The 15,627-nt window shown below is 37.7% G+C and overlaps 3 protein-coding genes across 11 annotated transcripts in view; 2 read left to right on the top strand and 1 right to left on the bottom strand.

Annotated features, from left to right (window-relative positions):
* Window positions 1-15,627, top strand: part of kcnab1.S (potassium channel, voltage gated subfamily A regulatory beta subunit 1 S homeolog) — a 163,670-nt gene that overhangs the window by 144,901 nt on the left and 3,142 nt on the right. For both annotated transcript variants that reach the window (XM_041564918.1, XM_018265741.2), the window contains exons 9-13: window positions 10,008-10,093; window positions 10,701-10,821; window positions 12,513-12,607; window positions 13,036-13,156; window positions 13,347-13,435. In XM_041564918.1, coding sequence (XP_041420852.1) covers window positions 10,008-10,093; window positions 10,701-10,821; window positions 12,513-12,607; window positions 13,036-13,156; window positions 13,347-13,435 — 512 coding nt within the window. The remainder of the gene's footprint in view (window positions 1-10,007; window positions 10,094-10,700; window positions 10,822-12,512; window positions 12,608-13,035; window positions 13,157-13,346; window positions 13,436-15,627) is intronic.
* LOC121394309 lies at window positions 2,080-4,584 on the bottom strand. 3 transcript variants are annotated; one of them, XR_005961639.1, is made up of 3 exons: window positions 3,070-4,584; window positions 2,824-2,938; window positions 2,080-2,156 (listed from the first exon to the last, which is right to left on the bottom strand). XR_005961639.1 is itself a non-coding variant. In XM_041564913.1 (2 exons), exons 1-2 carry the CDS (start codon window positions 4,481-4,483, stop codon window positions 2,137-2,139), a joined length of 1,680 nt encoding a protein of 559 aa, XP_041420847.1. In that variant the 5' UTR covers window positions 4,484-4,584; the 3' UTR covers window positions 2,080-2,136. The 3 variants fall into 3 exon arrangements, 2 of the variants coding, with proteins under 2 accessions (XP_041420847.1, XP_041420848.1); XM_041564913.1 differs by having other exon boundaries at window positions 2,824-4,584; XM_041564914.1 differs by lacking the exon at window positions 2,080-2,156 and having other exon boundaries at window positions 2,801-2,938.
* Window positions 4,675-6,587, top strand: LOC121394310. 6 transcript variants are annotated; one of them, XR_005961642.1, is made up of 5 exons: window positions 4,680-4,792; window positions 4,928-5,042; window positions 5,407-5,579; window positions 5,711-5,825; window positions 6,493-6,586. XR_005961642.1 is itself a non-coding variant. In XM_041564916.1 (2 exons), the coding sequence occupies exons 1-2, from the start codon at window positions 4,733-4,735 to the stop codon at window positions 6,510-6,512; spliced, it is 1,113 nt and encodes a 370-aa protein (XP_041420850.1). In that variant the 5' UTR covers window positions 4,675-4,732; the 3' UTR covers window positions 6,513-6,587. The 6 variants fall into 6 exon arrangements, 3 of the variants coding, with proteins under 3 accessions (XP_041420850.1, XP_041420849.1, XP_041420851.1); XR_005961641.1 differs by having other exon boundaries at window positions 4,681-5,042; XR_005961640.1 differs by having other exon boundaries at window positions 4,675-5,579; window positions 6,493-6,587.

The following is a 15,627-nucleotide window of genomic DNA, read 5'->3' as shown; positions in this document are numbered from 1 at the left end:
TTAATTGACTCACGTGACCTGAGAAATATCGTTTGTTTGGTTTGTTTGTGTGCACAGTGAATCGTACAATCCCAGGGGGCGGCCCTTGTTTTTTAAAATGGCTATTTTCTATTTATGATTACCCAATGGCACATACTACTAGAAAAGTATATTATTATGAAAATGGTTTGTTTACTCAAACAGGGTTTTACACATTAGCTGTTTTATGCAATATGTTTTTATAGAGACCTACATTGTTTGAGGGGTATAGTTTTCCTTTTAAAACAGTTCTATATATTGACTTAACTTCTGCTTGCAGAATAGGGCTGCTTCAGAGGAGCCACATGTTGTCTCCAGTATCTTCTTTTTTTGGAACGCAGTGCCTCACTTCTATTTGATTCAGTCTGATCTACAATGCAGTTGGATTGCAAACCTTACAACTCCTGAGCTATAAACGCCTCCTATTTTTTTGGGAGTTACCAGATTTTGAGCTCTGTCTCTCAGTCTCTAGTTACTCTGGGAGACAAATCTGTGGCTTCGGGAAAGGTTGCAATAACCTGCATTTGTAAGTTGACAGCTCTGCAGCTCTTTAGGGGTCATTACTTACATGAAGGCAGTGTGCAAAGTACAAAAAATGGCTGCAGCTGGACTTTTACTGCCTTCCTCTGGTTTTGAAGTGTTGCAAATCTCTGTGCTCCGTTTCCAAATACTTGATGCTGCCCTGATGAATACAGCACTGCCTGCATTTGGCATTACTGTATTCACGAGGGGAGAGAGGGGGGGAATATAGGTAAGCATGCGCCCTTATGTTGCAGTCTTCATCTCACAATGGTGCAAAGTGCAGAGCACAGCAGGGGAAGAAGCACTAGGGGGTATATACTTGTTTAGTAATGGGTGGAGGGCACACCAATTCAGCAAATGCTGTAGGTAAACAGTGCAAGAGGTGCAAACATCAAAAGGGTACCCCTACAATGGGTACCCCACAACGTAACAATATATAGATAGGTATGCACACTCAAAAGAAGGCAAGTATGGTATATTTAAAATAAAGTTTTACTTGTTTATGCAAATAATACACACAAAGCCACAATAGTAGGCCTGTATAATACAATACATAAGCTTACATGGTATATACCTAACGTTTAAACATAGCCACAATTACATAACAGTAAACAGTAAGTATTACAATTATACAGCAAGGAGCAGATACACCTACCACCAGTATGAGAATGGCCCCAACGTTTCGGCGTAAGCCTTTGTCAAGGGGATTCTGACGTTTGCCCTATCGTGTGGAGCTATAAATACCCTGTTCAATTACCACATGGTGTGTGACGTCACTTCCGCCTATGTCACTTCCGCGGATGAGTCATCCGCTTAGCAACACGGCTCTCTATATTCATTGTACTTGCCTGCACTACAGGGAAAGCATGCGCTCATGTTTACTCTGTCGCTAGGTAACTCATGGGGTAACTCACGATAGTTCACATAGCAACCAAATGTCATCCAGCAACACAGGATATAAACCATACTACTAATTAATCACAGATCAAAACAAAAAACCAATTTATCATATAGATAAAACATATAAATATATGTTCTAAAGTGCTTGTGTGCAGAATTAATTGATTTATACCATTGCATATAATAAAATCGATAAAGTTGGTCATATGACCTCAAAAGTGAGTATGTGCTTATAATCATGTGTCTCAATGTATCCAATCGATGATCTGGGTCATATGACCTCTAAAGTGGGTGTGTGCTTATAATCATGTGTCTCGATGTGTCCAATGTGTATAATCGATGACCTGGGTCATATGACCTCTAAAGTTAGTATGTGCTTATAATCATGTGTCTCAATGTGTCCAATCATATGTAGGGAATTCATGTAAAAAGATTTGTTCATAAAAATACATATAGTAACCAATCATCTTTCATTAGTTCATTATAGTGACAATCAATATTATAAAACAGTCCATATTGTGCAATCTAATATTAAACAATATAAAAACAGACCCGTGGTCAGTGCAATATATTTAAAGTGACAGTGCTCATTAACATATTTCCTTGTTTTTTCGTTTTTTTTAATTTTTTTCGTTTTTTAAAAAAAAACCTTTGGTGAGGTTAATAGGAGGACACAAAAATTCAATGGATAATCCATCACTCATTTCTTATATGATCTGTGAAGATAGTAGAAATAGTAACATATAAATAAGGTTAAAAACAATTATTAAAAACATCAGAAAAACATTACTATATAGTAAACTCATATAGGTACACAGGCTGAGGTCCTACGACTCACATCAAAATTCTTAATAAGAGGAAAGCCTCATTGTTTAACACAATGTCCATCAGAGGTCAATTACCAATATTGAAGGTAACATTAAAAAAACAGTGATAATTCCCTATCCTCATTTAGACCATTCGGAGATAGGGTTTGTAACCTATATATCCACTTCAATTCACGCTGTTTCAATAGAATTTCCCTATTACCACCACGGGTAGGGGTTCTTACTCGTTCTATCCCCATAAACTTCAGTTGACTGACCTGATGGTTTGCTTCCATGAAGTGCCTTGCCAGAGGGGATGTATGTTTCTTAAGTCTAACATCACTTCTGTGTTCCCCAATCCTAATACTGAGGGACCTGGTAGTTTCCCCTACATATACTTTACCACAAGGACATTTTACCATATATATGACATAGTCAGTCTGACAATTTATGTAGTCTGTCATTTCATACTCCCTACCCGTCATCGGGTGATAGAATTTATCTGTGCGCATCACAAAATTGCAATTAACGCACCTTCCACACTTAAACATTCCCTTAGCCCCACTCAGCCAAGTACCTTGCTTCTTTTGTGGTTCAATTAACGCATGGACCAGATGGTCCCTCAGGTTGCTTGATCTTTTATAGGCCATCATTGGAGGTTCCGCCACCCATGGTTTTAACCTCTGGTCCATCTGTAATAAATGCCAGTGTCGATATATTATCTTTTTTACCCTACCTGATTGTCTTGAGTATGTAGTGACAAAGGGTAATCTGTCTGATTTTTTCTTTGCTTTTTTGGATAATAGGGTCGTTCTCGATGTACCTTTTACTTTCTCCCTGGCTGTTTCCAACATATCTGTCCCATAGCCTCTACTCTCAAAGTGGGTCATCATTTCTTCTGCTCTCTCTTCAAATTTGTCATCTTCACTTACAATGCGTCTTGTTCGTAACATTTGGCTATATGGTAGCCCTTTGATTGTAGAGGGTGGGTGAAAACTGTGTGGATTTAGATAAGTGATTCTGTCAGTCGGTTTCCTATATATATCAGTGGAGAACTTCCCATCTTGTAGCCTGACTGTCACGTCTAGAAAGTGTATCTGATTTCTATCATACTCCAAAGTGAATTTTATGGTTGGAATCCTGGAATTGAGGTGATCTACAAATAGTTTTAGTGATTCCTCTGTCCCTTGCCAGACAAAGAATAGATTGTCTATATAGCGAAGCCACATCAATATTAAGGGCCAAAACTCCTGATTATTATAGACAAAATTGTCTTCAAAGTGTGCCATGTATAAATTTGCATATGCAGGAGCAACATTAGAACCCATTGATGTGCCTTGGCTTTGTTCATAGAATTTACCTTCAAAGAGGAAATAATTCCTTTTCAGGATCCATCCCAGAAGTTGTAGAAGTAAATCCACCACTCCCCCTGGTAATCCAAGATCTGTCATTGCTGCTGTGATAACCTCGATTCCCTGATCATGGGGGATAGAGGTATAGAGGGAGGAGACGTCCATTGTGCAAAGAAATACATCTTTTGTGTTCAATTCAATCTCATTTAGCTTATTAATTAAATCAGTAGTGTCCTTAACATAGGACTTAGTACATACCACTATAGGATTGAGGACAGTGTCCAACATGACTGCTATAGGTTGAAATACAGACGACATTCCTGCCACAATGGGTCTCCCTGGTGGTCTCTGCAGATTTTTGTGTATCTTTGGTAAAAGATAAAAGACAGGTATTATGGGGTTATCAACCTGCAAAAAATTTTTTAAACGGTTTGTAATGATACCAGCTTCTTCACTGATCTTTAATAGATTATCTATCATCTGTTTCAAATCATTTGTCGGATCCCCACCTAATATCCTGTAATGCGTTGTGTCTTGTAACTGAGAGAGTGCCTCCCCCCTGTATGTTTCCATGTCCATGACCACTATAGCGCCACCTTTGTCGGCTGGCTTAATGATGATGGAAGTATCATCTTTCAAAGTCTGCAAAGCCACGCGTTCCTCCCTAGATAGATTTAGGGTTTTACTATGTCTTTTTGACCATTCTAGTTTTCCAATGTCCCTTTCTACTGCCTTTACAAATGTCTCAACGCAGTGATTAGTCATTGGGGGAAAAAACTTACTTTTTGGTCTACATTTGGTCGTGTCATACCAAGATTCTGTTTGCATATCCTCTGTTTCCTGTGTGTCATCATCATCATCATTATTTTTCCCCAATGGTGGCATATTATTGTCCGACGTTTCCTGTGCAAAATGAGCCTTAAGTCTTAAAAGACGAAAAAATTTCTCCAATTCAACATCAAGACATAATTGGTCACCATTGTTAGTAGGTACATACCCCAAACCTTTGGAGAGAACACTCATCTCGGCATCCGTTAAAATCCTTGCGCTGATATTGACTACTAGCGTACTTATCTTTTACCAAAGATACACAAAAATCTGCAGAGACCACCAGGGAGACCCATTGTGGCAGGAATGTCGTCTGTATTTCAACCTATAGCAGTCATGTTGGACACTGTCCTCAATCCTATAGTGGTATGTACTAAGTCCTATGTTAAGGACACTACTGATTTCATTAATAAGCTAAATGAGATTGAATTGAACACAAAAGATGTATTTCTTTGCACAATGGACGTCTCCTCCCTCTATACCTCTATCCCCCATGATCAGGGAATCGAGGTTATCACAGCAGCAATGGCAGATCTTGGATTACCAGGGGGAGTGGTGGATTTACTTCTACAACTTCTGGGATGGATCCTGAAAAGGAATTATTTCCTCTTTGAAGGTAAATTCTATGAACAAAGCCAAGGCACATCAATGGGTTCTAATGTTGCTCCTGCATATGCAAATTTATACATGGCACACTTTGAAGACAATTTTGTCTATAATAATCAGGAGTTTTGGCCCTTAATATTGATGTGGCTTCGCTATATAGACAATCTATTCTTTGTCTGGCAAGGGACAGAGGAATCACTAAAACTATTTGTAGATCACCTCAATTCCAGGATTCCAACCATAAAATTCACTTTGGAGTATGATAGAAATCAGATACACTTTCTAGACGTGACAGTCAGGCTACAAGATGGGAAGTTCTCCACTGATATATATAGGAAACCGACTGACAGAATCACTTATCTAAATCCACACAGTTTTCACCCACCCTCTACAATCAAAGGGCTACCATATAGCCAAATGTTACGAACAAGACGCATTGTAAGTGAAGATGACAAATTTGAAGAGAGAGCAGAAGAAATGATGACCCACTTTGAGAGTAGAGGCTATGGGACAGATATGTTGGAAACAGCCAGGGAGAAAGTAAAAGGTACATCGAGAACGACCCTATTATCCAAAAAAGCAAAGAAAAAATCAGACAGATTACCCTTTGTCACTACATACTCAAGACAATCAGGTAGGGTAAAAAAGATAATATATCGACACTGGCATTTATTACAGATGGACCAGAGGTTAAAACCATGGGTGGCGGAACCTCCAATGATGGCCTATAAAAGATCAAGCAACCTGAGGGACCATCTGGTCCATGCGTTAATTGAACCACAAAAGAAGCAAGGTACTTGGCTGAGTGGGGCTAAGGGAATGTTTAAGTGTGGAAGGTGCGTTAATTGCAATTTTGTGATGCGCACAGATAAATTCTATCACCCGATGACGGGTAGGGAGTATGAAATGACAGACTACATAAATTGTCAGACTGACTATGTCATATATATGGTAAAATGTCCTTGTGGTAAAGTATATGTAGGGGAAACTACCAGGTCCCTCAGTATTAGGATTGGGGAACACAGAAGTGATGTTAGACTTAAGAAACATACATCCCCTCTGGCAAGGCACTTCATGGAAGCAAACCATCAGGTCAGTCAACTGAAGTTTATGGGGATAGAACGAGTAAGAACCCCTACCCGTGGTGGTAATAGGGAAATTCTATTGAAACAGCGTGAATTGAAGTGGATATATAGGTTACAAACCCTATCTCCGAATGGTCTAAATGAGGATAGGGAATTATCACTGTTTTTTTAATGTTACCTTCAATATTGGTAATTGACCTCTGATGGACATTGTGTTAAACAATGAGGCTTTCCTCTTATTAAGAATTTTGATGTGAGTCGTAGGACCTCAGCCTGTGTACCTATATGAGTTTACTATATAGTAATGTTTTTCTGATGTTTTTAATAATTGTTTTTAACCTTATTTATATGTTACTATTTCTACTATCTTCACAGATCATATAAGAAATGAGTGATGGATTATCCATTGAATTTTTGTGTCCTCCTATTAACCTCACCAAAGGTTTTTTTTTAAAAAACGAAAAAATTAAAAAAAACGAAAAAACAAGGAAATATGTTAATGAGCACTGTCACTTTAAATATATTGCACTGACCACGGGTCTGTTTTTATATTGTTTAATATTAGATTGCACAATATGGACTGTTTTATAATATTGATTGTCACTATAATGAACTAATGAAAGATGATTGGTTACTATATGTATTTTTATGAACAAATCTTTTTACATGAATTCCCTACATATGATTGGACACATTGAGACACATGATTATAAGCACATACTAACTTTAGAGGTCATATGACCCAGGTCATCGATTATACACATTGGACACATCGAGACACATGATTATAAGCACACACCCACTTTAGAGGTCATATGACCCAGATCATCGATTGGATACATTGAGACACATGATTATAAGCACATACTCACTTTTGAGGTCATATGACCAACTTTATCGATTTTATTATATGCAATGGTATAAATCAATTAATTCTGCACACAAGCACTTTAGAACATATATTTATATGTTTTATCTATATGATAAATTGGTTTTTTGTTTTGATCTGTGATTAATTAGTAGTATGGTTTATATCCTGTGTTGCTGGATGACATTTGGTTGCTATGTGAACTATCGTGAGTTACCCCATGTTTTGGTTACCTAGCGACAGAGTAAACATGAGCGCATGCTTTCCCTGTAGTGCAGGCAAGTACAATGAATATAGAGAGCCGTGTTGCTAAGCGGATGACTCATCCGCGGAAGTGACATAGGCGGAAGTGACGTCACACACCATGTGGTAATTGAACAGGGTATTTATAGCTCCACACGATAGGGCAAACGTCAGAATCCCCTTGACAAAGGCTTACGCCGAAACGTTGGGGCCATTCTCATACTGGTGGTAGGTGTATCTGCTCCTTGCTGTATAATTGTAATACTTACTGTTTACTGTTATGTAATTGTGGCTATGTTTAAACGTTAGGTATATACCATGTAAGCTTATGTATTGTATTATACAGGCCTACTATTGTGGCTTTGTGTGTATTATTTGCATAAACAAGTAAAACTTTATTTTAAATATACCATACTTGCCTTCTTTTGAGTGTGCATACCTATCTATATATTGGTATATACTTGTTTCCCTTACTACTCTTGCACTTCTTTTTTTTTTTAATGACCCTTCATATCAACATAGGAAAACTTATCAAACTAACAGTTTCTTATTATTACAGCTGGGTAGTCCACTTATTGCCAAGGTCATTCTTTGGATTACAGAAAACATTGAACCACAATCTTCTAGGGTGAAAGCTCATTTAACAAGAGGAACTGCCACCTCATGCGTATCAGATGCTAGTTTAGTGAAAGATGTTAATTGCAGAGCAGCAGTGTGGGCTTTATTTAATATGTTTTTATACAATATCATCTTGATGTTAAAGCCTCATTAGAATCTCAATTTGGCCATTCATTTCTGGCAGCACTGACATAATAAATGCCTAGTGCACTGTATGTGTAGGTCCCACAAGTCTCTCTGATTGCTTTGATGTAGACCGATATATATTAATGCTGTCTAGAGATAATAAGGAAATTAAAACATTTTTTATACTTACTGCAATAATTTTTCGCTGGCCATCGAATACTATAATCTTTTTACCATGTGTTACTATGCATAAGTGTTTTCTTGGTGCTCTTGGAATAGGACTGCAGATAAACAGGAAGGGGTGTTTTTATCTAGTTGGCTTAGTTTTCATCTGTCAGGTGTCCAGGAGAAAGATACAACCATTTGTTTATATGCTGTGGTACATGACAGCTAGGAAAATAAAACACAGTCAAGGAAGAAATAATTTTCGTGTTATTGCCATACACATGCTTGCTGCAATGCTGCCCTCTAATGGCAGACCTGTTAATCACCTATTAATGATTTTCCAGGAAGTGAATTAATTGCACAGTGCATAGGTTGCCAGTCAGCACAAAGGGGGCCAGAGGAACAATTGATTTTTCAAAAGGAACTAATGAATAAAAGGAGACATATAATACAGGATGATAGATTACTCTAGTTACATGGTTACTTATCACACTCTCCTTCTTATAGTAATATAGAGAAACATAATGGAAGGATAAAGTCTATAGCACCTTGCTCTAGTTAAATGGCAAGTTGTGACATTTGCTTTTACATATGTAAAAATTCTCTCTATTGGCAGAGAAAGTGGACAGAAAATGTTAAAATAAAATCTTGCCGCAGTTTCCTTTCACAGTTGTTACTGGAATCCCTAAACATTTAGATAAATTTACACTATGCCCTGCGATATAAAACCAAGACGTCATGTATTTGACAAGCAGTTTCTGTCCATGTCGCATGCCACAAAAAATGTTTCTTCTTAGCTCAAAAGCAAGCAGATTTTTCTTATTCGATATAAATATTGTGAAGTATGTATAGATAACCCTACCACCCCACTGCAAACCTACACCATTTCCACTCTCCGAGCGTCAATCCATGCACAAAGCACAACCAAGTTCTGTCTTATTTTGCTCCCCATGCTTGTGCTATTGATGGTCTTAGGGGGGAGGAACTAGAGGTACCTGGAAGGTAAGTGGGGAGCTGCTGGTCATGGGCATTGGTACAACAGCAGGTCTGTGTAACCATATTAACAAAATTAAACTCTTTTCTGAGTTTTCAGTGTTCCAGTTTCTTTAATGTGGTATAGTATTCAGATTTTGTATTACTTTTGCCATTGAAATATATCGCTACTGTGTTTCAGGGTTGTACCATATATACATTTTTCTGGCTTGACAAAGGGCACATGTGTTGTCCGAAACGTTGCCTTGAGTGATGTTCTGATCTTTTAATACATCTTTTTGCAATTGACGAGTGCTGCTTCTTCTTTACATACTCTATTTCATGTGGGGATGTGACAGCGTCTCCTATTGAAGCGAGCACCGACTAACACAGCAAGTATATTTCTAAGAGTGCTGGGGCACCCATTGTATTTTTTCTATATATATATATATATATATATATATATATATATATATATATATATATATATATATATATATATATATATATATATATATATATATATATATATATATATTTATTTATTTAATGAAAAGCTGTGCACAAGGTTTTCCCCTACCAATACAGATTATGTGACCTTGATAATATATTGTTAAAAGCTCTGTAACAATGATAAATAGCCTTCAAAAAATGTGTATCCAGGAGCTTCAAGACATAGAGGCCTCCCAGCTAACCGTGGTTACATTAGAAAGCCTAACTGCAATGCTAAAATGTTTATGAATCAAAATTCATGATCCAGTTATACATGAGCGAATCTCTGCAGAAGCTGCGTGAATATAAGAAATACAGTGCCGGTCTCTCTGCTCATCAGAAAGTATCATGGAAATGGAAACTCATTTTTATTGTCATTAAAATCTGAAACATTTTTGTTTTCTAGAAATAGTCCGAGCAATGTCCTATGTAATCAATCAGGGCATGGCGATGTACTGGGGAACATCCCGTTGGAGTGCAATGGAGATTATGGTACAGTATACGCTTCATACACATCATAACAAAATCAGCACAAACAGTAGAACTGCTTGACATTGTCCCCAAAAATGGTGCTGCCTTAAAGGAGAATTCAACCCCTTGGTGCAAAAATCCCTCCCCTGCGTAGGCCCCCCTCCCTCCTCCCACCGGGCAAATGCCCCTAACTTGTTACTTACCCCTCCTTCAAGGTCCTCTCCAGCAGAGATCACGGCAGCCATCTTCTCCCGAGCGCTCTTCCTGTAGTCATCAGCATTTGGTGGCGCATGCGCAGTAGGAGGCATTTGCCAGTTCGGATCTACTGCGCATGCACCGAAAGTCACGAAGTTTCCGAAAAAGAAATCAGAAACTTTGTGACTTTCGGGCACATGCGCAGTTGGAGGCATTTGCCGGTACGGAGCTACTGTGCATGCGCCCGAAAGTTTCCAATTTCTTTTTTGGAAACTTTCGTCGAATGTGCAGTAGATCCGAAATTAAGAAATTAGTTTTCCTTTTTTTGTAATGTTCTTTATTTTTTTTGAGACCTTATACAGCTTTTAAATGAATTTGATGTGTATATTTCTGGTGAATACATATTAAATGGAATGACTGCATTTATTTGCAGGAAGCCTATTCGGTAGCCAGGCAGTTCAACATGATACCCCCAGTATGTGAACAGGCAGAATATCATCTTTTCCAAAGAGAGAAAGTGGAGGTGCAGCTGCCAGAGCTCTACCATAAAATAGGTAAGGCCTGCTCTAAGTATTTGTAAATGTTATGGGACACCTAGGGGCCGATTTATCAAGGGTCAAATTTCGAGGGTTAATTAACCCTCAAATTCGACCCTCAAAGTAAAATCGAAGTAAGGATTTTAGCGCAAATACTGTGATCGATCGAATAAAAATCGTTTGATCGATCGAATAAAAATCGTTTGATCGATCGAATAAAAATCGTTCGATCGACTAAAATCGTTCGATCGAATAAAATCGTTCGATCGTACGATAAAATCCTTTGAATCGAACGATTCAAAGGATTTTAATCGATCGATCAAACTATTTTTATTTGATCAAAAAAAACTTAGAAAAGTGCTGGGGAAGGTATAAACTACCGAAGTATGTAGTCAAAGTATTTTTTAAAGAGACAGTACTTTGACTATCGAATAGTCGAATGATTTTTAGTTTGAATCGTTCGAATCGAAGTCGAAGGTCGTAGTAGCCTATTCGATTGTCGAAGTACCCAAAAAAATACTTCGAAATTCGAAGTTTTTTTCATTTGAATCCTTCACTCGAGCTTAGTAAATGTGCCCCCTAATGAATGCCAATTATGGATGGTTCCTATCAATAACTATGGGGTATTAAGTTAAGGAGACCAGTAAAGTCTAGCTGCTTTTGGTTTTTAACTTAGAGAAGCAGGTAGGGATGGGCTGCAGAGATACATTTGTTAATTTAACTTCTTTCTTTTTAAAGAAAAGCCTCATTACAGAGCTGTCATTAGTGGAATCAGGACCTGGGCAAAATAGACCCATTATTTATAACAACCAACCTGCAGTACTCTGTTGTTACAACCCCAAACCTTTTCCCAAGTCTAAAGCTGTTGGGTGGATGCAGGAAATTATTAGAATCAAAGCCATTCAGTATTGATTGTGTGAGCTATACCTTACATCCGTTGCTTCTACCTGACACACAACCATTTTCTTAATTTTTTTTTCCGCTGTAGTAAATGCTCCCAACCACCAGTTCAGTACACTCTAACTACAGCTTAGACATTCATGTATTGCTGTCACAATATCAGATGCTTAGCCATGAAAAGCAAGAATTGATATCATAGGATTACATGCTATTATTGCTTACTGATGCAACTAAATTCTCATTTGAGCTATTTGTGTATAGCCTTAATGATCAAAAGCAACAATATTACTCCCTTTAATTGGTAGATCAATACAATATTGTAGGGTCTATGTTGTATGCCTAGTTTGCTGATCGATTCATTTACTAGAAAGGAATGAGTTATAGGGATCACTCAGTGAAGCTTTGTATACTGATATCACCCAACTATCAGAGAACAACACTTCATCTAGAGAGGGAGGATACAGTCACATATTGATGTCGTTTATATGCTATAATCTTTCTTGCAAAGGTAGACAATAAAATGAAAGGGTTCAATAAGGAGCACAAGTGTAGGTCATAGGCCTACAATTAATACCGGTGTCAGGGAGGTTTTTCTGCTAGGGTACCCTTTGCTTTACGCCCAGTGAATCCCATTTTTACTATGAAAAATAGGCATAGGTTACTAGAACGGGTTCCTTTTTTTTGCATTACTTGCATTACTGTTTAAAATGCATCAGTTATACAAATATACAGTATATAAAAAGAAAACGATTGTTTTATATTGGCTGAACACTTTCCCTTTAATTTGGCCTACAATGCTTTTTCCCTAGGGGTAGGAGCAATGACTTGGTCTCCTCTTGCTTGTGGAATTATCTCTGGCAAATATGAAAATGGTATTCCTGAGAGTACAAGGGCATCACTTAAGGTAATTAAAATCTGCTTAAAGGGATCCACTCCTGACAAAAAATAAATAATTTAATTTAATTGATAATTAATTGTCATTAATTTTACAATGGGCTTTGCCATGACAGTTTGTCAATACTTTTACATGGGACTTCTGTTATTTAAAATACCCAGTTATATTATGGCAGATCACTGTTCCAACAAATAGTTTTACTTCTCATAGGAGGAGTGGTGAAGAGAGGCAAGTGTTGCCGTTAAAAGGTCCCCATTTCAGCAATAATCCTGCCGTCTCCCAGGGGCCTGTAACTTGTGTGTTTTCCTACCCTGCCAGAATGAAAGCAGGAGGGCAGGTTTAAAAGTATGTCTGTCCCACAGTGAAACATTTCACACAATCAAACACTGGTAGTGAATTATACCCAGTCTCAAGAGTATCATCTGCTGTCATTTCAGTGCTACCAGTGGCTAAAGGACAAAATACTAAGTGAGGAGGGCCGTAAACAGCGAACAAAACTCCGAGATCTGATGCCCATTGCAGAGCGGCTTGGCTGTACTCTTCCCCAGCTTGCTGTAGGTAAGAAACACAGTTTGCTTCCACAAAAGCAAACAAAATAAGCTGCAATGGCATTAATATTTCTTGAGGAAGCATGCCCCTTTGGAATACTTCCAGCAGGCATACAACAAGCAGTCACTTAGCAGTGGAAAGGTTCTAGTATATATAATTTACTACTGAGATTTGACTTTCTCTTGTGCTTATTCCCAAGCCTGGTGTCTGCGGAATGAGGGTGTGAGCTCTGTTCTATTAGGTGCCTCTAATCCAGAACAACTAGTAGAAAACCTAGGAGCCATACAGGCAAGTACCACTTTTACTACACTTGGCTACTTTATTTCTCAGTAAAAAGATGAATGTCCAGTGTGCCACTAAGCAGACAATATCATTTAATCTAAACTTGTCTCAGGGTATAGGACATATTCATGGTTTGTTTTATGCAATTAAAAATCTTGTCCTCTGACCTCCTCAATGGGTGAGCTCTGGCACACTTATTTGTTTTCAGTTATTGTAACTGCTTGTGCTTGCCTCTTTTTAACAAAACATAGACCTACAGTAAATTGCTGAGCATTTAACCTTTACGCCTATTGTTGTTGTTTTGAATAGCTCTTCTAGTTCAGATGCTTTATAGCTTGTCAGCCTCTTTGATATTATCCAGTAACATCTCTGTGGGTTCACTGGAGATATATTGAAAGTTGAATTATTCAGTATATATGCTGACATTCAGTTAGAGGACTTGTAATGCTATTATGGCAAGATTGCTTTCTATTTGGCATATACAAAACAGTGCTATGCCGTTGTCTTAAACAATCCAGAAACAATAGGACTGGGCGCCCCAATCTGCTGAAGGTCTCTATAGACTTCTGTGTGTCGTATACAGCTATTATTTTAAAAGGGATACTGTCATGGGAAAAAAAAATTTTTCAAAATGAATCAGTTAATAGTGCTCTTCCAGTAGAATTCTGCACTGAATCCATTTCTCAAAAGAGCAAAGAGATTTTTTTATATTCAATTTTGAAATCTGACATGGGGCTAGACATATTGACAATTTCCCAGCTGCCCCAAGTCACGTGACTTGTGCTCTGATAAACTTCAATTACTCTTTACTGCTGTACTGCAAGTTGGAGTGATATCACCCCCTCCCCCCCAGCAGCCAAACAAAAGAACAATGGGAAACTAACCAGATAATAGCTCCCTAACACAAGATAACAGCTACCTGGTAGATCTAAGAACAACACTCAATAGTAAAAACCCATGTCTCACTGAGACACATTCAGTTACATTGAGAAGGAAAAACAGCAGCCTGCCAGAAAGCATTTCTCTCCTAAAGTGCAGGCACAAGTCACATGACTTGGGGCAGCTGGGAAATTGACAAAATGTCTAGCCCCATGTCAGATTTCAAAATTGAATATAAAAAAATCTGTTTGCTCTTTTGAGAAATGGTTTTCAGTGCAGAATTCTGCTGGAGTAGCACTATTAACTGATGTGTTTTGTTAAACAACGTTTCTATACAGTATAGCACCTTTTGTTTTTAAAACCTTAATTATTAAGGTTTCAGTATACAACAAAATATGGCAGTTTATTCATGGGAAGCAGGATTTTAATAGTAAGAGTTTGTTATCCGCCTTTCTCTCATTATTTTCTGTTCTTTATATGTTTTTTTTTTCATTTTTACATTGCTTTGTCACTGTGAGACTAGTAAGGGAGTTTGATAAAAGCAATTTATTATTAACCCCCTCCCCTTCAGACTTAAAATTGCTAAGGGATCCATCCTACTGTATATCCACTTGCCATAAAGTCATTTCCATCGTGATCAAGTTTTTTCCACAACTTTGATGTGTTTTTTGTTATGATTGCAATAATACAATTGCAAATAAAATGCAGCAGAGTTTTATCCCAATTTGTCGATTTATAAAAAACTCAGATTCAACTCTAAGCTGAACTAGAAATTAGAATGTTGGTAATAAAGCATAATTGGAACACTTTTTTCATAGTAAGTGTAGCTGTACTCTAATACGCAGCAATGTGAGCACCCTGCAAAACACCCAACAGCCTAATGCATGCTGGCTAATGATGCTCAGTTCTGTTCATTTCATCCCTATAAAACCTATAAAAATAGACATTCTTCATGGCTAAATAACAGTTTGTTCAGGTAATGCAGACTGCATTGATACCTAGGTAACCAGCTGTGCTGAGCTAATTTATTATTCAGTATGTGAATGTTTTAAAATGTCCAGTTTCCTAGGGAAGATTTGGGGACCTTATTTGCATCCTAATTTGGGATTCCTCAAATTTACAGTAGTTTTATTGTAATAAGAACTGTATATATGCCTGGCAAAATCAAGGATTTCACCTTATGGTTGGAGGGACGTAGGTGCTGACATCTTTTTCTTGCTCTTATTAAAGGAGTGGTTCACCTTTAAGTTAGACACTTTTTCAATTGGTCTTAATATTTTGTCTTTTTTTATTGTTTTTGAACTATGTGCATTCTTCTT

Source organism: Xenopus laevis, chromosome 5S, assembly GCF_017654675.1.
Source record: "Xenopus laevis strain J_2021 chromosome 5S, Xenopus_laevis_v10.1, whole genome shotgun sequence".
NCBI classification, from domain to species: Eukaryota; Metazoa; Chordata; class Amphibia; order Anura; family Pipidae; genus Xenopus; species Xenopus laevis.
The sequence above is the reverse complement of the archived record's forward strand: the minus strand, read 5'-3'. Positions and strand labels throughout refer to the sequence as shown.

What these genes read in the sequence shown, in the direction of transcription:
- LOC121394309 (XM_041564913.1), bottom strand. Translation starts at nt 4,483, where the DNA reads ATGCCACCATTGGGGAAAAATAATGATGATGATGATGACACACAGGAA. An exon ending in TGAACCACAAAAGAAGCAAG is followed by an intron (nt 2,157 to 2,823) that starts GTACTTGGCTGA and finishes CTATCTTCACAG; the next exon opens with ATCATATAAGAAATGAGTGA.
- LOC121394310 (XM_041564915.1), top strand. Translation starts at nt 4,733, where the DNA reads ATGTCGTCTGTATTTCAACCTATAGCAGTCATGTTGGACACTGTCCTC. An exon ending in CTGTCCTCAATCCTATAGTG is followed by an intron (nt 4,793 to 4,927) that starts GTATGTACTAAG and finishes CCCCATGATCAG; the next exon opens with GGAATCGAGGTTATCACAGC.